At 41.4% G+C, this 27,025-nt stretch overlaps 2 protein-coding genes across 3 annotated transcripts; both read right to left on the bottom strand.

The window, feature by feature from the left end:
- Positions 1–597: 597 nt before the first annotated feature.
- Positions 598–8,311, bottom strand: LOC109551485 (zinc finger protein with KRAB and SCAN domains 1-like). 2 transcript variants are annotated; one of them, XM_073810499.1, is made up of 4 exons: positions 8,174–8,311; positions 6,842–7,297; positions 6,175–6,322; positions 598–2,317 (listed from the first exon to the last, which is right to left on the bottom strand). In XM_073810499.1, the coding sequence occupies exons 2-3, from the start codon at positions 7,250–7,252 to the stop codon at positions 6,197–6,199; spliced, it is 537 nt and encodes a 178-aa protein (XP_073666600.1). In that variant the 5' UTR covers positions 7,253–7,297; positions 8,174–8,311; the 3' UTR covers positions 598–2,317; positions 6,175–6,196. The 2 variants fall into 2 exon arrangements, with proteins under 2 accessions (XP_073666600.1, XP_033719505.1); XM_033863614.2 differs by lacking the exon at positions 8,174–8,311 and adding an exon at positions 7,433–8,159.
- On the bottom strand, positions 598–26,464 carry LOC109551488 (uncharacterized). The gene is given in 5 exon segments (XM_033863631.2): positions 598–1,966; positions 20,876–21,620; positions 24,444–24,573; positions 24,864–25,372; positions 26,334–26,464. Coding segments are annotated over 4 exon segments (2,034 nt in total). The 5' UTR covers positions 25,293–25,372; positions 26,334–26,464; the 3' UTR covers positions 598–1,236.
- Positions 26,465–27,025: the final 561 nt, after the last annotated feature.

The following is a 27,025-nucleotide window of genomic DNA, read 5'->3' as shown; positions in this document are numbered from 1 at the left end:
TACATTGACTGAGGGATATAGGCAATGCTGAAGCTGAAAGAGGTTTCAGTTGTATATACTTTGTAGGAGATGGAAAATGCTGGAATGAAAGGCTTGCTTTCCCTTCTTCTCTTTTGTCCTCTGTTGTGAGCTCAAGGAGCTGTGTTCACAATCAAAATGTATGCTTTGTGCTTTAGCCATGACGGCCACACTAGATTTTGATGTACTGGGGGCCCAAACCTCTATGCTCTCCATATCACTTAGAATATAACATGTCCTTTTTCACCAGGAAATGCTAGTTCTGTGGGTGGGGATCAGGAAGGGTCTGCAGGCCATCCACGTATGGTCAAGAGGCTTGGTTAGGTAGCCAAGGTGGGAGGGAAACAGAGACAACTCATCTCACACATTCTAAGCTCTCGGATAGTCCTGTGACCTCAACTGGTACTAAGAGAAGCAATTTCAACATTAGACTAGGCTAAGGCTAGTTAGAAATCAGAATGATTTGAAAAAGCAAAACATATTCTTGAATTCAGTATAAAAAATATATTTTTTACAGCTGCCCTTGTGTACCTTTTCACTGTATTAAATGACACTGCATTTAACAAAGGTAATCACAGGTAAATTTCTTGTTGATGTTTATTTTTCCAAAATCTCAATTTTTCCAGCATTTATGACCTGTAAACAACTTTTCAATGTGTTATCTCTGACGTTCTTTAAATAAGGAAGTTCAAGAAACATTTTATCTCAATTTTAAAAAATTCTGAATTCTACTTGAAGTTGTCACCAAACACCTTGGCAAGGAGTCATTTTAGTGGATTCTCTGGTGCTTAAACAGAACTGAGCTTCTACTGCAGGCTTCACCTCATTCACCACTGCTGGGGCTTAGTAGGATGTGGCCTCTCTGATGTTGGATCAGTATTGCTCTCTGCTTGTATGCCTTCCCACACTACTTAAATGTATAGGATTTTTCCTCAGAGTGGACTCTCTTATGTTTATTGAGATTTGACTTACAGCTGAAGGCTCGCCCACATTGAGAACATTTGAAAGGTTTCTCTACTGTGTGGATTTTGAGATGATGACTAAGACCTGTCTTCTGACTGAAGGCTTTGCCACACTCTTTACATTGATAAGGCTTCTCCTTGTTGTGAATCCCCTGATGTTCAATAAGATGCTCTCCCCTTGTGAAGGCCTTGCCACACTCAGGACATTGGTAGGTCTTATCCCCAGTGTGGATTCTTTTGTGGTTTCTGAGGCCAGTTAACTGCGTGAAGGTCTTCCCACATATATCACACGTATATTTTCTTGGTTTAGGAGGGGTCCGTGCTTCCCTCCTAACTTGTGTTTGTTGAGGCCTGAGTGTTGACTGAAGGCTTCACCACACTCATCACATTTATAGGGCTTCTCCCCAGTGTGAATTCTCTGATGTATGACCAGGGTTGAGTTCACTCTAAAGGTTTTTCCACACTCGGCACATTCATAGAGTTTTTCCCCTGAGTGAATTCTGTGATGTATTATAAGGTCTGAGCTCCGGCTAAAGGCTCATCCACATACAGGACATTCAAAAGGTTTCTCTCCAGTGTGGATTCTCCGGTGTTGGTTAAGTCCTGCATACTGAGCGAATGCTTTTCCACATACTTTACATTCATAGAGTTTTTCTTTACTGTGAATTCGCTGATGCTCAGTAAGGTTTGAACACTGCCTGAAGGTTTTCCCACATTCATTACATTCATAAGGCTTCTCTTTGTTGTGGAATTGCCTATGTTCAGTGAGGTCTGCACTATGGCAGAAGGTTTTCCCACAGTATATACATTCAAAAGGTTTCTTTCCAGTGTGGAGGCTTTGATGCTTTGTAAGAACCGATCTCTGACTAAAAAATTTGCCACATTTATTACATTGATGGGGCTCTTCTCCAGTGTGGATTTTGAGATGTTGGGAGAGGGCTGCTTTCTGACTGAAGCCTTTGCCACACTCTTTACACTGATAAGGTCTTCCCTTGCTTTGAAGCCCCTGATGCTGGGTAAGTTCTACACGTCTGATGAAGGCCTTTCCATATTCTGTACTGGAATATGGTTTCTTCCCAATGTGGATCCTCCTATGCAGCTGAAGGCCTCTTATCCAAGTGAAGGTTTTCCTACATTCATCACATTCATATGTTTTTTCACCTGTGGCATCCTCATCCTAAACTCCAAACTTCCACTAGGCTCACTGTCTCCTCTGTATGTGGCATGCTGACACACAGTTTCATGATGTCCATCAGACCCCTCCCTACACCATAATATTTCTTCATAAGGTTCCTGCTTCACTTCTAATGTCAGGTTCTCAGTCCTCACACCACCATCTGAAACAACACATCATATAACTCGAGGAGAAAAGGCAACTCAAAATTAAGAAACAGACAGGTAGGAGGGTTAATCTTTATTTTAGATTTAACAGAGGATTTTATATCTTTTCTTTATTTAGTGTCAGGGGTTCAGAGAAACAGGTCAACCAAGTAGAAGGAATGGGAGTAATACAGGTGTGGGAGTGAGAAAGAATAAAGCATGGCCAAGTTACCAATAGAGTATGGTAAAATTGATAGGATGTCACTTCTGTGATTACCTAAGACTGTAAGTTCCACCTACTATGAGATTTTCTCTATTGACACTCTCCCTTGCTGATTTGCTGGCTTTGATGAAGAAAGCCACCATACGAAGAAGCCCATGTGGCAAGGAACTGAAGGTGGGTTATGGCCAGTAGCCAGCAAGGAACTGAGGCCCTGTGTCTGTGTGAGTGACTGACAGAGAACTGAGTCCTGCCACCATCCATGTGAGGGTGGAAGTGGATCCTTCAGTCACAACTCAGATGAGATCCCATCTTTGGCATTTTGACTGCAACCTTGTGAGAGACCCAGAAGTAGAGGGCCCAGGTAAGCCATACCCAGACTCTTGACCCATAGAAACTATGAGACAATAAACGTGAGTCGTTTAACTGCTAGGTTTGTGGTAATTCATTAAGCAGCAATTGATAACTAATGTACCACTACTACAAAAATACAAAGCTTCCTAACTATAAGAACTACTACAATTTAAAAAAGAGGAGGGAAAACAAACCACACACTTAAAATCATATGCATGTATATGTATATCCATACATACATGAACACACACAGATAAATATTTATGCATATGTGTATATATATGTTTATACTTATTATCAATAAACGCAAATGGCTTAACTTAACTATTAAAAGAAAAGAATTAGGGAATTCCCTGGTGGTTCAGTGGCTAGGACTTGGCGCTTTCACTACCCGGGTTTGATCCCTGGTTGGCGAACTAAGATCCTGCAAGCAGCAAAGCGTGGCCAGAAAAAAAAAAAGAAAAAGAAAAAAAATAGATTTGGTCACAGAGCAAAACCCAACTCTATTATATATACAAGAAACACATCTAAAATAAAATGATAGAGAAAAGTTATGAATAAATGATGAACAAGAGAAAATTAAGCAAATGCAAATAAAAGAAAGAAGGCATCATGATCTCAGTTTCAGAAAAAAGGAGAGATTCAGGCCAAAAGCATGAAATTAGACAAAGAAAAGAACTTTATAATGCTAAATATACAATTTACAGTGACAATGGAACAGATATGTCTAATTACGCAGAAAATAACAGAGGAGCAACTTTCCTAGAGCAGAAATTATAGATGACATAAAGAGACAAAACAAATAACAGACTTTAATCATCCTTTCTCTGTCTGAAAAAACACCAAATGGGCAAAAAAATAAAGATACGGAAGATTTACAAAATGAAATCAACAAAATTAAATCTTATGGATAAATATGTATATCAAGCTCTGTATCCTGAAAATAGAACATCTTTTCAGATGTGCAGTGACCTTTAATGAAAACTATTTTTTGGGTCATAGGAAAACCATAATAAAGTCCCAAAGGTGTAAAAACAACACAAACATTCTCTGATTACAATAGAATAAATCTAAAATTAATAACAAAATCAGAAAATAAGCCCTTCCATCTGAAAATTTTAAAATTTCCAATTATTGGTTCAAAGGCAAAATACAAGCATACATTTCTGATTTTCTAGAAAATAACAAAAACACTACATTTCAAAACATTTGGGATTCATCAAAACCTGTGTTCATCTGTAGCATCAAATATTTATATTAGTAACAGATATATAGATCAATCCAGCTCAAAAGTTAAAAAATAAAAAGGACAACTAATTAACCAAGATAACTTGCTCATTTAGGAACACTTTACTGGCTTTTCTCCCTTCTGTGTCTCATTCCCCTTCCTTATGCTTCCTGGGAACACCTCTGATACAAATTACTACAATGTAAAATAAATAAATTTAAAAAACAAGTGAGAACATAAGGTAGGAATTAACAAAAATAAATGCAGAAATAAAATATAGAAAAATAATGGAACATTGTAGTGTGAATACACCATTGTGAACTCATATTTTTTAGAAAAAAAAAATGTACTTCTAGCTCTACCCATAAAATGTGCTAGAAATATTGTTACCCTAGTGGTAAAGAACTCCCCTAGCACCCAGATTTTATACCTCAGTAGCATTCTCCATTAAGAAGAATCAAGGCTCCTTCATTAAGGGTTGATACCAAATCTGGGTCTAGGGAAAGTACAAGGTGAGCCTGGAACAATTAATTTTGTTCAGAAAGCAAGGATTCAAAATTCATAGGGTCATGGCAAAAAGAGACAGGGGCAAGATGTGAGACATCCATACAAGGCAAAGATGTGTCAGTCTGAGCATTAAAAAGAGTAATAACTGGTAGATTGAAACACACTGACTCAATGAAAATTACTAAGTCCATAATGATACTAACACAGAGAAAGTCCTAAAATCTCACGTTGCCATTTGAGGTACCTATTAAACCATTCCTTGAATATGAAAATTGGTAAATAAAGGGGGAAAACTAAGCGTCAATCTTGACTGTCTAATATGAAGTCAAGTCAATCTAATCAACAAATAGATGATTTGACCGTTTCTTTACTATAAAGAAGAAAGTCAGTTAATAATGCAGAAGGAATGAAAGAATTATAAAATCATTCTGTAACCCTTAATAAAATGGTTGACCCACATAAGAATTCTCAAATATTTTGTATTTTGTTGATAGGAAACTGGCCATTCACAAACTGCCAAAGTGACACCACACCATTACAAGGGGGAAAATTAGCTGTTCAATGGAGGGATCATACTGTCATCATCCTAAGCCAGCCAGGGCTTTTATAGTGGGTCACCCAGGAATTCATGTCTACTTACCTAATATTAATTCTAGCCAAAAATGTTTAACTTGAGTCTTTCAATCTTTTTTCCAGTTTATGGAAATCCAGGGTACAGGGGCAGCAAAATAAATGATACAATGAGGAAGCAACCAGAAAAATACAGAGGGAAAGAGACTGGCCTGGGCTCATCAAAAAGTCTGGGCTGTGAGAGGGAAAATGGGACAGTGAAACTGTTCTAAAGTAAAAAAGAATTAAAAGGCATAACAACCAGATGTGTTATGTGACCCTGGCTTCTATCCTGGTTTGCACAAATCAACTTTAAAGACATTTTGGAAAAAAATGGACCAGTTTGAATTTGGATTGAGTTTAGATAACATTAAGATGTATTGACAGGGAAAAGGGAAGATTATTAACTGAGCAAAATAGATTATAAAATAGCACATAGAAATGATCCCTTTTTGGTGAAAGGAATGTGTGTATGTGTGTATACACACATGTGCACATAAAAGATATACAGATATAAAATAAAAAGTAATCAATCGTAATCTCTGGGTGATAAGAATATCATGATTTGCTTTCTTATTTTGCAACTCTGTATTTTCTAACTTTCTACAATGCATATATACTTCTCTGGTAATAATAAGAGGTAACTTTCAAAAAAGTCAATGTAGTTTTACAATGTTAATATCCTATCAGGGTCTATTTATGTAAGCATCAAAATACTTGAAAGTAACATTTGCTATAGACAATCTGCAGAAAATTCAACTGTGGATGTTTAAAACCGACATACTGCTGAGGTTGTTCTGAGATGACTTATCACCTGTTAATAATTATTACCTAAAATGTCAGCTCTGTCACTCTTTAACAACTCTCATCACAAGGAATTAACAAGTCACACTCCACAAAAAACCCAAAGGGGAGTTGATTTCAGTCCAAATTCCTTAGAGAAATTCTTGCCTCACCTCTTTCCTCTGATGCGTGGGGCTAAGGTCCTTTGCCCTTGAACTGGACTGCTGGAGGTTGAACTCTGGTACATGAAGATTCTTCATCTAGTGTCTTAAGTGTCACTGTCTGCAAAAGGATCTTCTGTTCCAGAGCACAGGCTGAAAGCTAGAGACAAGCAGCACTCATTAGGCCTGTAAGGATATCATGAATTTAACAGGAACCAAACCTCAGGGAGGAGTCCCCAAGAAACATCCCCCAACAAAGACTAGGAGGAAGAAGCTAGAAACCAGGCCCTAGGGGGCTGAGAGGCAGCCAGAAAGGTAAGCAAAGTAAAGTTTGATCAAATATTGTTTCTGTCACTTCATTTATTGGCTATGTGTCCTTGGCTAAGTTACACAACCTCACCGAACTTAGTTGTCATGTGTGATACCACCTACGTCTTTGCTGCTGTGAACGATGAATGACCAGTAAAGGAGCACGATGCCTTCAGTATCTTTACTCACCATCCCCGAATCTGCTGTTTCCCACCCTTCCCCTTCTTCCCCTCCTGACTGGCTTAGCAAGAAGCTCAGTTCCCTGCTGAATGCTAGGTTTTCCCACTGTTCTCTCAGAGCCTTCACACTTGAGAAAGTTTTGCTCCCAGTTCCCCGCAACCACATCATACTAGTCTCTTCCTATGTGTACATTTCTCTTTCTTTCCAGATTCTCCAGCATGGTCACCACCTCCTCCCCACTCTCTGGATGATGTTCCTGCAGCTGGGCCTGGAGCTCCTGGGGCAGGATGGAGAGGAACTGCTCCAGCACCAGCAGCTCCAGGATCTGCTCCTTGGTATGTGTCTCTGGCCTAAGCCACTGATGGCAGAGCTCCCGGAGCCGGCTTAGTGCTTCTTGGGGACCAGGGGAATCCTGGTAGCAGAAGTGTCTAAACTGCTGCCTGAAGATCTCCCAGGCAGGAGGCTGGTTCTCTGGAAGGCTGAGACCCTGATTCCTGAGGTGGTCTTCCTCCAACTTCACTTTCACCATCACAGGCCCCTGCTGACCCCATGGGGCTTGGAACAGCTGGCCAGCAGACTTTCTTGTGTCCACGGCCATCATTCCTGGCTTCTGCTGGAGTTTCAACTGGAGGCTTCTGAGGGCACCCTGGGGAATAAGAATTAAGTGATAAAGGGATACACGGCATATACTTCGAAGAACGCACACAAGAAAGAAGACCTGTAAGCAGGGTAACTAATTTTATTAATTCACTGAATCCACAAATATTTTTTAGAGGCCTACCTTGTATAGAAACTGTTCTAGGTGTTTGAGACGCATTAGCGTACAAAGATCCCTGCCATCATGGAGTGTTCATTCTAGTAGGAGCAATCAATAAATACAACAAATATGAAAAGTGTAGAGTATGTTACGGAGATAAGTAAAAATATATAATTGCTGGTGTGTGTGTGTGGAATGAAGGCTGATAAGTAAAAATATGTAATTGCTGGGGGGGGTGTGTGGAATGAAGGCTTGCACTTAATGGAAGAAGGTTCCTCCAAATCCGGCATTAAATACATGTATGTGGCCCCTAACCTAAAGCAAATTTTCAAGTTATCACTTGGCACCGTTTTTCCATACTTGAATACATATGATCCAACCTGTGGGAGAGGAAAAGTTACTAGTCACAGCTAGAAAATTATTGATGTTTTCGTGTTAATCTGGCAAAACTGAGAGCGAAATCCCACTTCGCTTCACACAGTGCTGGCGGCCTTGGTTTAGTCAGAGCTTCGGAATTATGGTTCCCAAGAAGGGGGTCCCCAGTCCCGGGACAGGGTCCTGTCTTGGGGGCCTTGGGGCCGGCCTTTCCGGAGCCTCCCAGACAGACGTCTGCTCCCGGCCGCGCAGCCCCGAACCTCCCCAGGCACAGAGTGTCCTCCAGCCGGAACCAGGGCCGGTGTTGGCTGCCCCACGCGGCTCAACACGTCCGGGGCTTGGCAAGGACGAATCCGATATCGAGGCGGAGGGACGCCCCCATACACTCACCTGACAGGGACGCACAAGTTCGGCTCCCGGAACCGGACGCTCCGGCGCAACGGCTTCCGGCGTCTCCCGGAGGTCACGCCCCCGAGCGCGCGCCCGCGACCCGCCTCCGCCCACGTGCGCAGCGTCTCCCAGTTACCCTGCCGTCGGGTACGCTGCGTGTTCAGTTCGAGCGGTTCGGGACTAAAGGCGGTGAAAGCAGCAACTGTGCTTTGACAATTAACACTAAACCCAGTTCCTGGATCTCTGAAATTAAAAAAAAAGTTTCGAACACCCGCCTCTTGCCAACCTGATAGGACCTCTTAACTGAAAATGTAGGGGAGGAGTGCTAGATGACAACAGAGAAGAAAAATGATTGCTCTCTTCCATAAAGAGCGTTCCCGGGAAGTAGGCCGTTGGCGGTCAGCATCGCTACCTGTTTGTCTCCCCTCTGCCCTTCTCCTGGGTGCTTTCATCTCCTCTGTTCCCAGAACCCTCTCCTTCTCAGGAAGGAACACGATAGCTAGCCTTTAGGATCTCGTGAATATACTGAAACCAGGAAGAAACACAGAAAACAGTGATGGTCGAAAAGTGGGAGCTGTTAAGGCAAAAAGCTTGGGCCAGAAGGCAGTGGAAATTTGCGAGAATGCATGACCCTAAGCGCAGAAGAGGATTAAATGATGGAAGAGGTTCTACTGTGGAAGAGTTGGAAGAGGGGGCGATCAAAGTAGGTGAGCTCACTGCTCTGAGGGAGGTTCCTCAGTGAGTTGCTGCTTTAGTCACTCAGCAACACAGGGTTGGGAATAATAAAGGGAGTAGCAGACACAAAAAGGAGAATCAACATATGAAGTGGGGTGCTGGAATTTTGAAAAACCAGCCAGAACTGTAAAGTTGTCCTTGTCCCACTGTGCAGAGACCGTGGTGTATTGGGAACAGATTCCTCATGGCTATTACCACAGGAAAGCAAGACTCTCAGAACACTGCCCCTACAGAAACAATGTTGCTCACTTTGGAGTTTCTCTTGTGCTGAGGCAGATATTCCCCATTCTTCACAGTGCAGGACGTGCATATCTTAAAACAATCTAGCTCTCTCTCAATTCTTTTTCCTCTCTCAATTTTTCTTTTTTTTTCTTAATTTTTTTTTTTTGTTTTGGTTTTGTTTGCGTTGGGTCTTCATTGCGGTGCATGGGCTTCTCGTTGTGGTGGCTTCTCCTGTTGCAGAGCACTGGCTCTAGGCGTGTGGGCTTCAGTAGTTGTGGCACACGGGCTTAGATGCTCCACAGCATGTGGGATCTTCCCAGACCAGGGATCGAACCTGTGTCCCCTGCATTGGCAGGCGGATTCTTAACAACTGCGCCACCAGGGAAGTCCCTCTCTCTCAATTCTTGATACCTCAGAGAAAATTCAAAATCCCTTCACCTAGAAAGAGTGGAAAGGACACCACTGTTGTTATACTGAAGGGATTATTACTGAGTAGAAAAGGGGAAAGCAAGCTATTTTGAAAGCACCTGGAATGAGCTTAATGGTCAGATCTTAGAAAGCCACATTGAAGATGCTACGTTTCAAGGCAAATACCAAGGACAACACCACAAAGCAACCACGGCTTCCTGAGGAGACTGGAGAGTTGACCACTGCTCACATGTGTAGGAACTGAAGCCTCTGAACCCCACACCCAGGACCTTCAGTTCACAGAAGGGCTGGCACCTTGGGGATGTGGAGAGCTGAATGACAGAGCAGAGTCCAGAGCAAAACGAGCCCTGCCTTGTAAACATCCCTCACATTTCTTCCCTTCCCCGTCCAAAGTGGCTAAACATCTGTCAAATTATACTTACTAGGAATTATATCAAAAATCCAATAAGTGAGATCAGATAGTATAGGACAGTGGTTAAGAGCTTATAATTTGGGGTCACTGAATTCAGGTTCCTGTGCTGCAGTGCCCCTTGAGCAAGTCACTTAACTTCTCTAAATCTGTTTCCAATTAGGGGACAGTAAGAAAACTAAGAGCACTGGGCATCAAGAGGATTAAACGAGATCACACAAGGGAAAACCACGAGCAGAGTTTTTGACAAGAGTACACACTATGGATAGCTTTATCATTTGTGAAAAACTCTGAGTCTTAAGAGTCTAAGGAGAAATGACTAATATATCCATCCCATTTACTGTGTTTATGTGTAAAGTACACACTTTTACTGAGCCTGCCCACAAGGGGTCAGTTGTTCTGCAGAAGATATAAAATGGGCAAATTAGTGTCCTCCTTGGGCCTGAACCATATACCAAAAAAATTACATAATCTTTATAATCCAGAGGCCTATTATGTAATTAGGGCACAGACCTAGAACACCTGACACTGATGAACAACAGAGTGTTAATATGTAAATATATTATGTGGTCCTGGATTTAAATGTAGAAGGAGTTCAAGTATGGAGATTCACTGAGGCCCAGTGGTTAGAGTCTTTACGGGAGCTGTGGAAGGCAGGATGGGCCCTGGAGAAAGGGAGCAAGTTAAGAATTCCTCCTTCTCAGGTTGGGAAAGGTTCAGGAGTTGGGGAAACCATCCTGGGGCTAGCAATGGAAAGGAGGCTTGTGAACTGAATAGGAGGCTGGCAAACAGCAGTTGGCCAGAGGCCACCAGGATGGGGGAGACGACCAGCAGGGCACAGTCTAGAAAGGCTGTCAAAGATCTGCTCAGATCTTTATCCTCTTCAGGGAGTGCCCTGCGTCCACTCTTACCCTGAAATTGTTGCTTCGCTCGCTATGGTTACATAAAGAGTTTTCCCAGACTAAACCCAAGGAAAAGGCAAATCTTTTAAACATGTTACATCAATCTTGGGAGTTCCCTGGCTGTCCAGTGGTTACGACTTCATGCTTTCACTGCTGTGGGCCCGGGTTCGATCCCTGGTTGGGGAACTAAGATCCCACAAGCCACGTAGCCTAGCTAAAAAAAACCTCAAAAACAAAACAGAAAACATGTTACATCAATCTTGCTCCTATTTACTTGTGATTTTTAAATATCTACATGTGCCAACTTCTGAAAACGTGGAGGGGTCTCAAGACTGAACATGACTGTAATGTACTGAACATAGCTAATTTTCTCATTCATAATTATTAGGCTCATTTTGAGAAGTATCAGAAGCCAGCAATCGAGATTCATGAGGGCTTTGGGATCCTCTCCCCCAGCTATCAGTTCTGGTTTTAGACTGAAATCTGCTATGCATACAGACATTTATTAGCAATGTTCAGGAAAATTATCAAAAATTGGAAATAGGCAAAAATATGCTAGAACATTTTGACTCTCGGGGAATTTAACATTGACCTACAATTGATTAGATTTCAAATGTTTTACAGTCCTATAAAGTTAGAGGTTAACTTATAGAAAACTGAAAAGATATAAAATTTTCCTCTGCCCAGAAGAGAATACTAACCAATTTTGTATCTAATTTAGCAATTTTATTGCAATATTTTCCCCTCACTAATTATATGAATTTCAATTTTGTATATTCTCATGGAATCAAGTCTACCATTCTGTTGGCTCCTCCATTAATGAGTTAAATAAAATTTGGACACTTGCTCATTATTTGTTAGAATGAGCTATATGAAATGATTGCTTCCTCTAATGCTTATAACCTAATATTTATAAGAAACATTTTCCTTAATTTAAGAGTGAAACATTGACAGCAAGCATGGACAAAAGTCATATAGCCCGTTCTGGGAGCATGATGAATTCCCAGTTTCTCTGTCTGCGTGGCTGCTCCTCTCACATCTTGGGTGAAAGGTTCATTGGAAGGAAATGTTGCTAAGGATGCAGTTAATCTTAGAGTCAGGATCAGGCAAACGGAATCTTCTGACATCAGAAAAGGTTGCGAATCAAGCCTCGAGTGCCATTCTAAAAGGTGAGCCATGAAGGACTCTAGATGTTCATGCAAAGGTAGAAGGAAGAGACTCTAAATTCTTTTAGTCACTATATATCTTTAATATCACAAATTCCACCAATGAAAACTCACTTCTAACATTCAGTATGTAAATTAGTAAAACCTCTGCTATTAATTGGAGATAGAGCTAATTGCTGTGCTTAATGCTAACTTCCTCTGGAGTGTGGCCTTTCTGATTAAGTGTTGGTGAACCACCCCTGAAGGATATATTACTGATTAGAGGATCTATCCACGTAGACAATTAGGTCAACTTTTTGTGGTGTTGTTTGTTTCTTAGTAAATTACAGACCATACAACAAGGACAACCTGTTTTCACTAGACAAATGGGATGTAAGTTCAATAACCAAACCATTTTCCCTCTTCCATACAGGATGTTCCTGGAAGGTATGCAATCTTGTCTCAATGTTGGATTGTGTCTATTTCCTAATATAATTTCAGGCAATTCACAAAAATAGAAGTGTACCTCAATAAAAAAGACTGTTCATTTAAAAAATAAATTTTTTTTTTATGTGGACCATTTTTAACGTCTCCATTGAACCCATCACAACATTGCTTCTGTTCCACACTTTGGCCCCTTGGCCACGAGGCATGTGGGATCCCAGCTCCTCAACCAGGGATCAAACCTGCACCCCCTGCATTGGAAGGCGAAGTCCCAACCACTGGACCACCAGGGAAGTCCCTGTTCATATATTTTATTGGCATAATGTGCCTTCCTAATCATATTTTATTTTGGCACTATTTTTCAAATAGATTTGTAATAATGTATAAGAAATGTATGCTTGTATATGTAGGTGTGTATACATATCCATACACATAAATGTGTTGTCACCAAGTGTTCTTTTGTAAAGAAATCTCACATTGTTTTGAATGTCATCTTTGTATATTACAATTACAAATAAGGTGTCAACAAGTTCTCTCCCTTTTTTCAAAGCTGTACTTATTAAAAGCTACCACCAATGTCTTCTTTTCTGTGAAGACTCTGCTGACTCCTTCAGTCAGAATTAATGTGCTTTAACATTATTTGGACTTTATAATATAATTACTTATTGTTTATGTAGCCTATTCTGCTTTAATAGATTATAAATTCATGTTCTACTTATCTCTGCATATGTCCTTGGTATAGTTAATGACACAGAGGAAGGGCTTCATAAATACATACTCTGTATGATTAATACTTTTAGAAGCATGTGCTGGGGTTAGGTTAACACTGAGGGGCTGCTATAATTAGATTTATGGAGGCTCTTGGTTCTATGGTTGAGGAAGGTCCAAAAAGCTCAGGTTGATATTTATGGTATGCTTTATTGCTTTTCTTTAATATTATAATGTTAGACTAAAGAATCAAATTATTAATTTCCTCAACTTACATCTTCTCACTATTTGATACAGCTACACCCACTGAATATATCACATAAAGAAGGGACATTGTATTTTCCCCTGTCATTAGACTAAAATCTCTTGTAATTTTAATCTCTATTGAATTCTCACAACCATGGAACTCCACACATCAGGGGATTAGCTGGCTGAATGACTGATACAACTATTCAATATGTCAATGAACCTGGGAGAAGAGGCCAGTATGCGGAAGACTTATATCACTTTCCCCATCTCTGGCTTTCATGTATCTGATCTTATTTCCTTTGTTTTTAAATATCAAATGTCCCAAATGTCTTTTTAAATATCAGGTTCCAATGTGACCTGAGAAAATAATTCAAGAGACATTTTTGGCCAGTGAGTACCATTCCTTTAGCTACTCTATCCCTAGCTACTCTAGGCCCTGTCTATGGGCTGAAGACACATCTGACACAGAGACACCAAGGATCCCCACTCCTACTTTCCTACACTAAAAGCTGGGAGGTCCCTCAAACTCAGTTGTTCCTTGTCCACCAATAAGTAGTAGACATATCCCACCATATCCCAATCATGCAGTTTTCCATCTTTCCTTCTGGAAGGACAGCCTAAAGAGAATTGGATTTATTTTGTACTTTAACTTGGAGTGTACTTTTTGTGCCTTAAATATACTGGGAAAAAGACTAGAGAATAGGGACTTCCCTGGTGGTCCAGTGGCTAAGACTCCGTGCTCCCAATGTAGGGGGCTCGGGTTCTATCTCTGGTCAGGGAACTAGATCCCACATGCTGTGACTAAGAGTTTGCATACTGCAACTAAAGATCCCACATGCTACAACTAAGACCTGGCACAACCAAAAAAAAAAAAAAGAAGACGACTAGGGAATATACTTGAATGTTTCATACAGATGAAATTAATAATAGGATATACGGCCATATTTATATTTTGATAGGAATTTCAAACATAACAAATTTAATATACAAGTAGAAAAAGTCTACAGGTCCTAAATGCTTGTGTTTTACATCATTTTGACTTAACATAGTGCTTCTATGGGAATAAGGTCAGGTAGAATTTGTTTTCCCTTTGTCACAGGAGATACTATTAGTGCAATTCACTTAATTCCTTAGAGGAAACTGAGTATTCATTAAGTCTCCCCAAGCAAGAAACTGTGCATGGCAAACTAAAGTTCCGTAGACCATAAATAAGTTACTCTGAGGGAAACAGGTGCCTTTCAGATTGTATCATACATTAATCTGAGGGAAATGTGTATCTTTTTCACGTGGTTGTTTCATGATATGCATACCCCTCATCTTTCAAATGTTTTCTCTGATTTGAGTTTTTGTAAAAGCAGCATACCTTTTCTCATTAACCCTGACAGGTTATTTTTACAAAAGTTAATAGAAAATAGGAGGTTAAATGGAAAGCATTGTCCTTGCATCTTTGCTTCTTTGACCAAAAATTAAATGGTGGTATAAAGGTCACTCAAGGAGTAATATAATAAAAATAAATATAAAAATAAATAAACAGTGTAAAGAGCAGGAACATCCGAAGGCCAAGCCCCCATTAAGATGGTACCTGAGAAGTTCCCCCCAAAGCTAAGTTCTCGGTTCTGTGTAACTGATGGCAAAGCATCATTACATGTATGATGAATTTTCTGTCTTATTCCTACTCAGATCAGACCTGGCTGTCCTTATGAAAAGCATAAAGACAGGCAGGTCATATTGCCACTAAAGAAACTACTTCTCCCCAGAAGGCTCTATTTTATACTCACCACTTTGCTATAGAGGGGTGGGCTCCCAAGGGTTATTCTTGAGCTAGATATTCAATGACTTCTCTGGTTAAAGATCTTGCCCCCTTCCAGAATACTTTCTGCTTTTGTGCATGGGCTTGAACCTAAGGATAAAAAAATTTTCTCATTGTACACGTAAAGGATTCTGATGAGGTTAAATAACTTGCCTAAGATCACAGAGCTAGTAAGCGGTACACTCTAGATATAAATTCTTGCAGTCTGACCACTACACTTACTGCTCCTTTACAAACAGGCCCAATTGGTTTGGAAATCATTGCTAATAGCTAAAACCTCAGCATTCAGTTAAAAAGAAAATTTCCAATGGAGTTAGGAGACAGACAAATATCACAGTCTCAAGAGCAGATCTTTGAAGAAGAAAAACAGAAAGACACTGCTTTAGCCCCAGTAAAGAAAGGACATAAAATCTTGATTTGCTTCTATCCCTTCCCATACTTGGAAGCTCAGGATTCAGCATTTTTATAACATAATATTGGATTACCCCTTTCCCACTTGCTGGCCTGCATATCCAAGCTGTGTCTTCAGACTCTCCTGCACAACTACTGCCTCTTAGCTGGATGATTCTCCTGTATCTAAGTACAAAGCTCTCCCGTTCCAATAGGGTCAGGAACTACTCCATCACCAGCAGTTCCAGGATCTGCTCCTTGGTGTGCATCTCTGGCTTCAGCCAGTAATGACAAAGTTCAAAATTTGTGAGGTCCAGGGACCTCCTGGTAGCAGAACTGCCTGAAACGCTAGGGGCAGAACTTCTGGTGAGGATGCACCTTCCCAGGCAACCTAGGCCTCTCCCAAGCATGTGCTTCTTTTCCACTTTCACTATGTGCAAACCCTCCTGCTCCTAGTAACATGAACTACAGAAGTCAGGGTTACACCAAACTTTTGATATCTTGGGCTATGATGGCTCAAGACAAAGTTCACTTGACTTAGGGTACAGAGTCAAGGTGAAGGCTCTCCTGGGCTCTGGGGGATAGGAACATATTGTAAACAGAACAAAATTACCTGGGCGGCCAAGAATTCACATAAGCTTGTTAACTTTATGAGATAAAATAGTGACAAACCAAGCCTAACAGTTTAGGGACAAACTGTTGCGAAGGCTGCGGAGACAGGTATGTCTTTGCATGGCAGCAAACGCCAGGGAAATCCAGCCCACCCTGCTTCCCCTGCGCCAACGAAGTCACACTCCGCATGCGCTATGGGGGTCTCGTGGGTGTTTGGGCGCACCTGGCAGCCGCAGCTGCGCACGGAGAGCGGGGCGTCGCCCCCACCCACGCCCCCCAAACTCGACTCTAGCATCTGCCCTCTCTTTACAACCCACTCAGGAACCCCGGTTCTTTACCCCGAAGCCAGAAAACGGCCGGCTCTGCTCTAGAGAAAAGAGGGAGAAGCGCTGGAGTGTGACCCGACACGTGCACACAAGTATACAGCTGGACAAGTCACCTAGGATCTCGGTCCCGGAGACTGTACTTCCGGGGTTTGTACAGGAACTTGGAAGGTCTGAGCATCTCTATGATCTCGCCGGCGCCCCACTGGTGGTTACCAGGCGCTCCCTCCTCACCCGGGCCGCCCTGCCGCCGGCCTCTCCAGGCCGCCTTGCAGAGCTTCTGCAGACCCAGACTCCTCTAGAGAGCAGCCTGGCGCCCTCTCGGTGTTTGTGAGTCGACCACTGCACCCAGGAAATGTACGTCGGAAAACAGTAGCATAAAGGACGCCAGACTTGGAGTCAAGAAATTTTAAAGCCTTGCACTAGGTCACTTTAAACAAGTCACTCACTTTCTCTGTTCCAAGGACCAAAGTCAATTATATCGACAGGTCAGATTTATTATAAAATGTGTGGATGGATAACGAAATGAACCCAGGGAAGTTTTTCCAACCTGTTTAGCTCACCAACCAAGTTTTATGCTTTCTAAGGGGCACTGGGCGAGTCAGGTTGAGATTTCCCTGATGCCATTCTTGGGTTTGTTCCTGTATACTGTTACCTCCGAAGTGCTTTGAATGTCTTTAAAATGGACTCTAACATGGAAGGCATACTTAAGCAAATAAGACACAATTTTGATGTAAACAGCCCAGAGAAACAAGTCTTGATATAACCTACTACTCTACACAGCACCCTTTAAAAGGAATTGCACGTAACACCCCTGTGCAATATCAGTGACACGTGTGGTGTTAACAGCTTCTTCTGCTTTTTTCTATATATCTGTGATGGTTAAATTTTATATGTAAACCTGGCTTGCCTACGGTGCCCAGTTGTTTTAGCACAAGTGTAGATGTTGCTGTGAAGGTATTTTATAGATGGGATAAACATCTTCAATCTGTTGACTTGAAGCAAAGGATATTACCCTCCATAATGGGTGGGCTTCATCCAATCAGCTGAAGCCCTTGAGACAAAACTGATATCCCCAAGAGGGAATTTTGCCTTAAAACTGTAACACAGAAATCCTGCCTGAGTTCACCTGCCAGCCTGCTCTGCGTATTTTGGACTGAGTAGCCCCCAATCATCTGAGCCAATTCCTTTTTTTTTTTTTTTTAAAGAATAATATATACTGTTTCTCTTAGAATCTCGACTAATAACCAAAATCCTATTCATCTGTAAAGTCCCACAAATGCCCACCTTCTTTATATACTTTCCCAATTCTCCCAGGCAGAACTGTTTTTGATTTGTTCATTTATCCTTGTTTTGTATTGTAAATTTTCTTTCTTGAATTGTAAATTCACCATTGAATCCGTGTTTTATTTACCTTTTTAAATACCCTTAAAATGCATGACACATATGTACGCAATAACCGTTCTTTAAACACATATCTTCAGAAATGTATACTAGCCAAGTCACTGTGGAGAGACCTGTTATATTTACTTTTGTAAACACATGCCTAACTCTAAGGTTAGCAAGTCCACAAAGGTAACATTATTGACACTTATGCATGTTTTCATTATTTTTATTTAAACTAAATCAAGAAATACAAGTATCCCCTGCTTTTTGAAAATTTGCTTTACGCCTCTTCGCCTTTACAAATAATAGACCTACATTAGTACCTGTTTTCACTAACTGAAAGAAAGCCGAAGAGGATTTTGTTTGCCAAAAAAGGGTGAAAAGCGAAAATAGCGTTCAACATTTGTTTTGCAGCCAGCCTTGTAGAGAGGTATCGTGCAAATCAAGCAGCAAGAGTGGCACCACCAAGCTCCTTCCCTGGGAACTACACTCAGCATCTCAGCATTAAGCCACTATAGCTTTGAACTGTGTCTGTAAGCATCTGTGCTTTATCTCGATTTTGTGCATTCGTTAGCAAAATGTGTCCTAAGGTAACTGCCTCTTTGCTTTATGTCATTTCGGCATACAAAAAGTTTCATAGTAATGCTTCACTTTCAGGTAGCAGGGGAAACCTGTATCCTACTTTTCAAATTTCTCAATTTATGGTTTTCCATTTTTTGCAAACAACCTATCAAAAAGTCAAGGATGACTTCACCTTGTTTCTATTTAGCTTACTCTGCTATTAAATAAAACCCTCCTCTGAAGTAGTCATTCTCCAGATAAGCAAATTCAAATGTTTCCAGGGCTCAGACACATAATGAAGCTGGAGTGTGGGACATGGAAAGAACTGGAAGGTAAGAGGTCTGGCCCAGTGATGCCAGATCTTATTTTTTTCAAAATAATATGGAAAACCCATTTCTGCATAAAATTTCTAAGTTTTTTTAAGGTGACAGCTAATTCAATTCCTAAAAACAATGAATGAGCTACACAAATGTCTGCAAATGTATCTGATGCCAGTTTTCATCTCTGGCATAGTTCCCACTGCCAGCAAAGCTCAGTTCATCAGCACATTTCACAGGAGATTTCATCCACTTGGTTGAAAATTCCTCAAATGTACAAGTATTCTGTGAAAGTCTGCATTTTAAATTTCAAGGTGTCTCACTTCAGGGAGATTTAATGTTCTATCCACTTCTCTTTTATTTTTGTCATAGGTATTTCCCTCTGACCTGTAGATGTCAACCTCTAAGGTATTTCCTACCTGAGCCTTGAAACAAGGCAAAACAAAGTAAGTGATGGCACTAAGGATGAACAATTAGCACCTCCAGAGTTTTCCGGGTTGGTATTTATTTATACCGTCCCTATAGAAATATGAATATAGTGAAATACCCCACTTTTATACACTTTCTACCTTATAAACTTTCTAGTTTCTCAAATCCTCCTAATAGTGAAAAGTATATTTCTTTCAGAGTAGAAGACAACACCAATGCTTTTCAGACTGTCTATTCCAAAGGTTGAAAAGATAAACTAAAGCATAATGAGGACATAGGTATCCAGACGATAACAGTGGACAGTGAGGGAGCTGAGCCTGAGATCTCTACTGGTTTTTAGCATAAGAAAGTCAGAAAGATGTAGGAGAAGCATTATAGACTCTGCTACCTGATGTCTCTTCAATCCCACTACCAATATGGGATCAAGTCCAACTAGCATGCTGGATGGTCAAAGGTATTTCTGGGATTTTTTCCTAGAGATAAACTGGAGGAGGAATGTGTATCACTGAGATTCAAAAAGAAAAAGAAAAAAAAAAAGAGTACATATGAATAAACAGCACTCTTGAGGGCACAGATATACATTATGACTCTTTCCTAAAAACTACGTCTTTTTTCTAAGTTGACAAAGTGAGAAGCAAGGCCTAAAACTTCCTGTGCTGCCTTGACATCTTTGAGCCTCACAGGGACCCAAAAGCCTAACCATCGGTTCCTCTGCTCTTGCTATATATGCCTCCCACCCAGCAGGAAGTGACCCCACTTGGCTCGTTCCCCATCAGCTGGACTAGCTACACTCCTCAACCTACTGGGTTTCACCTCCTTGCCTGCCCATGAAATTAATCAAACAAGCCAATCACATCCTCCCAAGGAAACCAGACATCACCCCATCTTATTACTACAAAGCCTGTATCCCAAAGCTCCTATTTGTTCCCTCTGCTCCCAAGTGGCCCTCCTCCCCTAGGCTATGAGTATAAGCGGCTAATTAACTGCTGTCGATCCCATCTGTCCAGTGTCGGGTGTCATGTGTTTGGCCATCTTCCAAATCCTAGGGTAGGACTTCTTCCCTCACCAACAGGGTGAAGAGAAGGCAAACAAAACAGCAAGCTATGTCGTTGAGTAGTCACTTTTAAGTGTAACTTACCTAGCTTACCCCTCATTTATATAACTTTAACAACAGCATCACTTTCCCTGTTCATCCTGCTAAGTTCTCCTTTGCATAGTATACAGTAGTAGTAACAGTCTCAGTGATCTTCTGTTCAAAATCTGAGAGCCACTGAATCATCAGGCTATTCAGGGTATGTGATGGTAGCGACTTCAAGGAGCAAAAGTGCTTAAGGACCAAAGGAGAAGGACCAAAAGAATGGGAGAAAGAAATAGCAGCATCCACAACAGACTCAGGCCAAAATGTGAATGGTCTGCTCCATTGACAAGCTACCAGCTTCTTTCAATCTGTTGGATGATATCAGAATCTCTTCTAGTTTGGCTACTTAGAATAACAATGGAGACACCACATCCCTAATTTCTTGAATTTGTTACACAGTGATTGGGTCTGTATTCAGCATAGCTTTCTAAAGTGTTCAGTAAGGCCTGATTTATGATTAAAGGCCTCTTACAATTAGGATACAGAAACAGACTTCTGCCCTCTGTGGATCCTCTGATGACGAACAAGGCTTGACCTCTGAATGAAGGCTCGTCCACATTCCTCACACTGATAGGGCTTCTCCCCAGTGTGGATCCTCAGGTGCTGAGTGAGGCTGGTGCTCCCTCGGAAAGCTTTCCCACATTCCTTACACATATACGGTTTCTCTCCAGTGTGACTTCTCTGATGTTCCATGAGTCCTGACCTCTGAGTGAAGGCCCTCTCGCACTCATTACATTTGAAGGGTTTCTCTCCAGTATGGATCCTCAGATGTCCAATAAGGTGTGAACTTTGACTAAAGGATTTACCGCACTCTTTACATCCATAAGGTCTTTTCCCAGTATGGATCCTCTGATGAAGAACCAAGCCTGTGTTTTGACTGAAGGCTTTCCCACATTCATTACACTGATAGCGTTTTATCTTATTATGAATTTCCTGGTGTGAAAGAAGGGCTGATTTATAGCTGACTGCTTTTCCACATTGATTGCATTTATAAGGTTTCTCTCCAGTGTGAATTCTCCAATGTCGAACAAGCCCTGAGCTCTGAGCAAAGGCCTTTCCACACTCCTTACATTTGTGTCGTTTTACTCTCATGGGGTTGACCTTTTGCTGTTCTGATTTACCCCTATATAGAAAAGTTTCTCCACACTTTGGATCCTGGAAAGCAACCAATGATTTCCTTTCTGCAGAAATCTGCTTTGGAGCAAATTCACCAGTCATATTCCTGGTCTCAGCTCCTGCTGAAAGAGCAAGTCGATTATTTAAGTGCCACATGTCCCACATAAACGTTTGGAAGTAAGATTAGTAATAATAATTGATAACATTATGAATGCTTATTAATATCAAGGATTGTGCTAAATAAGCAAGAACTATCATCCTAATGGTTTTTGATACTCACTGCACCTATGAGTCATAGAGAATAAAAATAAATAAATAAAACACGTTTGGGCCCCAGCCCAGATCTAAAAACTCAGAATGGCAGGAAAGAAATGTAAATTTCCCAAGAGTCTTCAAAGGGCCCCCAATGAACATACCTTCTAGCATTCATCCTTTGTGTAGTCCACCCCCCTCCCACACAGGGTCTAGGCTGGCCTGTGGCTTGCTTTATCCAACAGAATATGGTGACAGTGATGATACGTCAGTTCAAGGATTAAGACTTTAAAAAGATGCTTTTGAGATCCCTGAGTTACCATGTAAGAAGTCCAGTTACCCCACTAAAGAGTGAGAGAATGAGATAACCTGAGGCCCATGCATCTCAGAATCTTGCTAAGCCCAGTTTTCTAGCCATCTCCTGCTAAAGTATGAGAAGCGAGTGAAGTATCTCGAGCATCACAGTCCAGGCAAGCCCCCCGATAACTACAGCTTAAATTGATATCATGTACAGTAGAAGAACCATCCTGTTTATCCCAGTCAATCCAGAGAACTGTGAGAGATAACATAATGGTTGTTCCTTTTAGCCACTAAGTTTTGGAGTGGTTTGTTACATGGAAATGGGATAGCTAAAACACCAAGTGATCACCCAATATTTGGTGATGCTCACAGCAACACAATGAGCTGGGTAATAGATATAGCAACTGAAACACAGAAATTAAATAATTGGTCTGTGGTCACATGACTATTAAGTGATAAATCCTGGCCTGGAACTCAGGTTTATCTGAATTCAAAGACCGCACTCTTTATTTTTACTATAAAAAGAATAGATACTCATGGTAAAAATTTCAACAGTACAAAAGGTATAAAAGTAAAAAGTCCAAATCCCAATTCATCTTTCTCCATCACCCTGTGCCCTTTTACTTTCCCTAGAGGTAATCACTATAACATTGTTGCCTACATAATAAGTTTTCTACTTTACTCCAGTGGCTATCAATCTCTCACTGCATTTAAAGGAATTTTTTTCCTCCAATATTTTCACACAAGAGCCAAAAGACTTTTACATAAAGACATCCACTGATGCAGTGTTTAAAATAACAAAAAGAGGGAATTCCCTGGCAGTCCAGTGGTTAGGACTCCATGCTTTCACTGCTGAGGGTGCAGGTTCAATCCCTGGTAGGGGAACTAAGATCTCAGAAGCCACATGGCACGACCAAATAAATAAATAAATAAAATAATGAAAATACTGGAAACAGCTTAAATGCACATCAGTAGGAGACTATTAACTATTATACATGTATGCAACAGAAAACTAAACATCAAAAAGAATAAAATAACTCTACTGATAAGAATAACATTATTTCTGCATGTTTTCTCTAGGCCACAAACATCGACTGCAACTGAATGAAGGAACTGAGATTGTGGTACCCACTGATTTAACTAGAATGTAAGTTGCATGAAGGCAGAGACTTTGGCCTTCTTGTTCACCTCTATATCCCCAATGCTTAGAATACTGCTGGACACATAGTTGATGTTCAATAAATATTTGGTGCATGAATGAATATTCTCATTAGGTAAAAAAAAAGCAAAATGCAAAGTGGTGTGTATAATATGTATGTTAAAATGTATCCAGGATTTGTTTTAAGTAGGTATGGTAAGACACACAGACATGGAAAGGACTATACGAAGAAAGAAATTTTTTACACTCGTAGATCCCAAGGAACAGAAGACGTAGTCTGCCATGCAGGGCTGCATGGGAAAGCACCACGATCAATCAGGAGGCAGAAGGGGAAGAGGGGAGAGCATGGCCTAGAGCCTTTATTGGAGTTTCCCCAGGAGGGAATGGATAAGGCAGGGTAGGTATGCTAAGTAAGCTTAGGATGGATAATTTGAATACTTTTGGCACACTCTGGGCTATAGGGATGGTCCCTAGTTCTCTGGTATCTGACCCTGGAGTGATTTAGGGCAGGGGGAATATTGGCTTGGTGTGTGAAGGTTTGATAAAGGAGATGGTTGGGGGACTGGGCTCCATATTGGCTGGACTGTATATGAAAGGCCCACTTGCAGGGGAGTCCTTTGCTGTCTCTAGGAATTAGCTAGCCCTGGGAAGGCCAGTCTGTCCATGATCAAGGCCCCAAATGCCAGAGCATCAAGAATATAAAAAATTTTTTTAATATAGTCAATACGTCAGGATACAATTTTCCCTAAAAAGTGGGGAGAGGCTTGAACATACAAGAAAAATTTTAGAAGTATATACTGGAGAATGTTAACAGTGGTTAACTCTTCGGAATGGAACTTTTATTTTCATTTCGTATTTTTCTATACTACTTGGATTTTTAAAATATAAGCTACCACTATTGTTCTATAGTAGCTAATTAAAACATATAGCACTAGGGCCCACTATAGTAAATCTATGGTAGATCTGGGTACCTGTATTGTTAAAACGGCTCCATAATGATTTGGACTCACAGTTAGAATTGTAAACCACTATCATAACCCAATTAAAAAATACCACATATCCCAATGCAAAATTAAATCAACTCTAGATATGCTCACTTTGTAAATAACCTTCTGGTGTTAAACTTATTCTGCTATTCTAGATATCACTTTTTTCACCAGAAATACTGCTTCCTAGCAGACGCTATACTCAGTGCTTCCAAAAGATCACAAAAGATTCACATTTTAAAGCTTACCATTCTCTTGCAGAGGAAAATGCTCCCAAGGATCACACTTCAGCTGGATGTTAAGTGACTGCTTTGCGAGGCTTACAGGTCCTACTTCCTTCCACAGCACTTCTTGTTTGTAATGTGCACTGGCTTGGACCTAAGGACATACAAGAAGAGCTGGGTTCATGAGAGGATCAGCAATAGTTAACTAAACCTCAAAGTTTGATTAAACATAAAATTTCCTATGGGTACAGAAAGCAGAATGATGAAGAAACCAGTGTCTTAATCAGTTCACAAAAGCAGCAGAGCTTTAAAGGGAAAACAGAGGATAATGTGTCAGCCCAGAAAATAATGGTCATAAAATCCTCTTGCTTACCCATGCCCACTCTCTTTGCTGGTAGACCCCTGGGGTTCTCATAAATGAACAATAGATTACCCTTTTCCCACCTGTTGTCCTTCGTCTCCAAGTTCTGTCTCCAGATTTTCCAGCACAGTCACCACTTCCTCTCCACTCCCTGGATGATACTCCCATACCCTGGCCTGCAGCTCCTCAGGCAGGATGGTCAGGAACTGCTCCAGCACCAGCAGCTCCAGGATCTGCTCCTTGGTGTGCATCTCAGGCCGCAGCCACTTTTGGCAGAGCTCCCGGAGCCGGCTCAGAGCCTCTCGAGGTCCAGGGGCCGCCTGGTAACGGAACTGCCTGAAGCACTGGCGGAAAAGTTCCTGATAAGGGTGCACATTCCCTACTTGGCGAGGCTTCTGCTCCCAAGCATGGTTCTCCTCTTCCTCTACCTTCACGATTCTCAGTCCCTCCTGCTCCTCTCGAGTGTGCACCACAGGAATCAAGGCTGCATGTTCTCTCAACTTGGTGGACATCTTAGAGTGCAATGGCTCAGGATAGGATTCACTTGTCTTACATACCAGGAATCAGGAAGAACCTTAGGATAAGAGCACTCCTGTGGGAGGAGAACACACTTAAAACAGCAGAATAACTACAGCAGTCAACAACCTATGTCATTAATAATGAAGACTCACTGCCAAGGTGATGTTCCTGAGTAGCGCAACATTAGGAGGATAATATTCCTGAGATCCGTGAAAATAGATCAGAATTACTGAGAAAGGGCACTTGGCTGCTGATATGCAGAAAAGTGCTACATAAATATTAGCATTATTGTGGGAAATAAGGCCACATTCTCAGACTTTAAAGACTTTTTAGTTTATAAGAACTACATTACAGGAAGAAAAAAAGCACATGAGCCAAGGCTGGCGACCACCATAGCTCATTTACCAAGGCTTTCTTTCATGTATACTCATAATCTACCACCCCTTCATAGAACTGCTTCAGCAGGGCAGGATGGGTCTTGGGACACTCCTGTAGAGGGAAAAGGAGGCTTCCTGATCCTTAGCAAGGTAAGGGAAGATGGATCTTGCCACACTTTAGTAAACTTACTATGACAATATACACAAGCCGAGTCATAGTTATTTTTCCAGTAAAACTTTTACGACATTTAAAGGAATCAAACTACTTATACAGAGGAGTAATATACTACAGCTCCATAAACTGGTTATAGTGTTCGTTCAGGGAATAAAGGATTAAGCACCTAACCCTCAGTTGAGGCATTTCCCTCTCCCACCACAACCCCCCACCCCGCCTCCATCGTGTATTAAAGAATGAGAATTAAGCAAAATCTGAGTGGTTTATGCTATACTATAAAATCAAAATAACAGCGACAAATCCAAACCGAACAGTAGAGAGACAAATCGTCACTGAGCTCGTTACCAAGCATTGTGTGCACGTGCTGGGGGGAGAACAGGACACGCAAGCCGCAAAGACCTCCTCCCCGTCCCACCTCTGGGCCGTGGGACAACAGAGATGGGGCGTTCTGCGCTTGGCTGGGGAGAAGCCCGACCGCTCACCCGCAGCTCTGGGGATGACTGGCGCTCCCTGGAGACTAGCCCTGGCAGGTAGTTAAGGCAAAATCTTAAGCCACCATCCCGCCGGGCCAACCAGGAACCCAAAACGGCCGAAGAAAAGGCGCCCAGGACCACGAGGCCACTTCCGGTGCCCGCCTAGGAATCCGGAGGCGCGGTCCTCTCTATGATCAACCTTACTACTCCGCCGGCTTTACTGCCTTCACCAGGTTCGGCCAGGGCGGGAGGAGCGCTTCATTCCGGCATTTGGATTTTTATTCCCCTCTTTCTCACCCCCTGCCTTCTCCTGAGGAAATCTGAGCCAGTCGATAAAGTTCAAATCACCCACAAGGTTGCTGAGACTTGCCACACTCCAGGAGTTAGCTCAGAGCCCTTTTTGTTGTGTATTTATTATTGATGAGTGAAAGTTCTTTTTACATTCTGGATATGAGCTCTTTGTAATATGAACACCAGATATCGGCTCCCACTTCCCTTTTTACTCCCAACCGATGTCTTTTTGCTGAAAAATAGCTTTAAAAAAACCTAATAGACTTTATTTTTAAAGAGTAGTTTTAGGTTTACAGAAAAAATGGAGAAGAAAGTATAGACTTCCCACATGGCCCCTCCAAACCCCCTCCCCGGCTACACAAAAACCGTATTATTAACATCTTTCATTAGTGCGGTATCTTTGGTTACAA

This window comes from Tursiops truncatus, chromosome 10 (genome assembly GCF_011762595.2).
Source record: "Tursiops truncatus isolate mTurTru1 chromosome 10, mTurTru1.mat.Y, whole genome shotgun sequence".
Lineage (NCBI taxonomy): Eukaryota > Metazoa > Chordata > Mammalia > Artiodactyla > Delphinidae > Tursiops > Tursiops truncatus.
This window is presented reverse-complemented; position numbering and strand designations above follow the sequence as displayed.

Bases quoted from the DNA above. Each gene is read 5' to 3' on its own strand.
- LOC109551485 (XM_033863614.2), bottom strand. From the start codon at position 7,468: ATGCGTCTCAAACACCTAGAACAGTTTCTATACAAG. The intron at 7,298-7,432 runs GTAGGCCTCTAA...CTTATTCCCCAG, and splicing joins TAGAACAGTTTCTATACAAG to GGTGCCCTCAGAAGCCTCCA. The intron at 6,323-6,841 runs GTACACATAGGA...GCTTGTCTCTAG, and splicing joins ATCTGGAAAGAAAGAGAAAT to CTTTCAGCCTGTGCTCTGGA.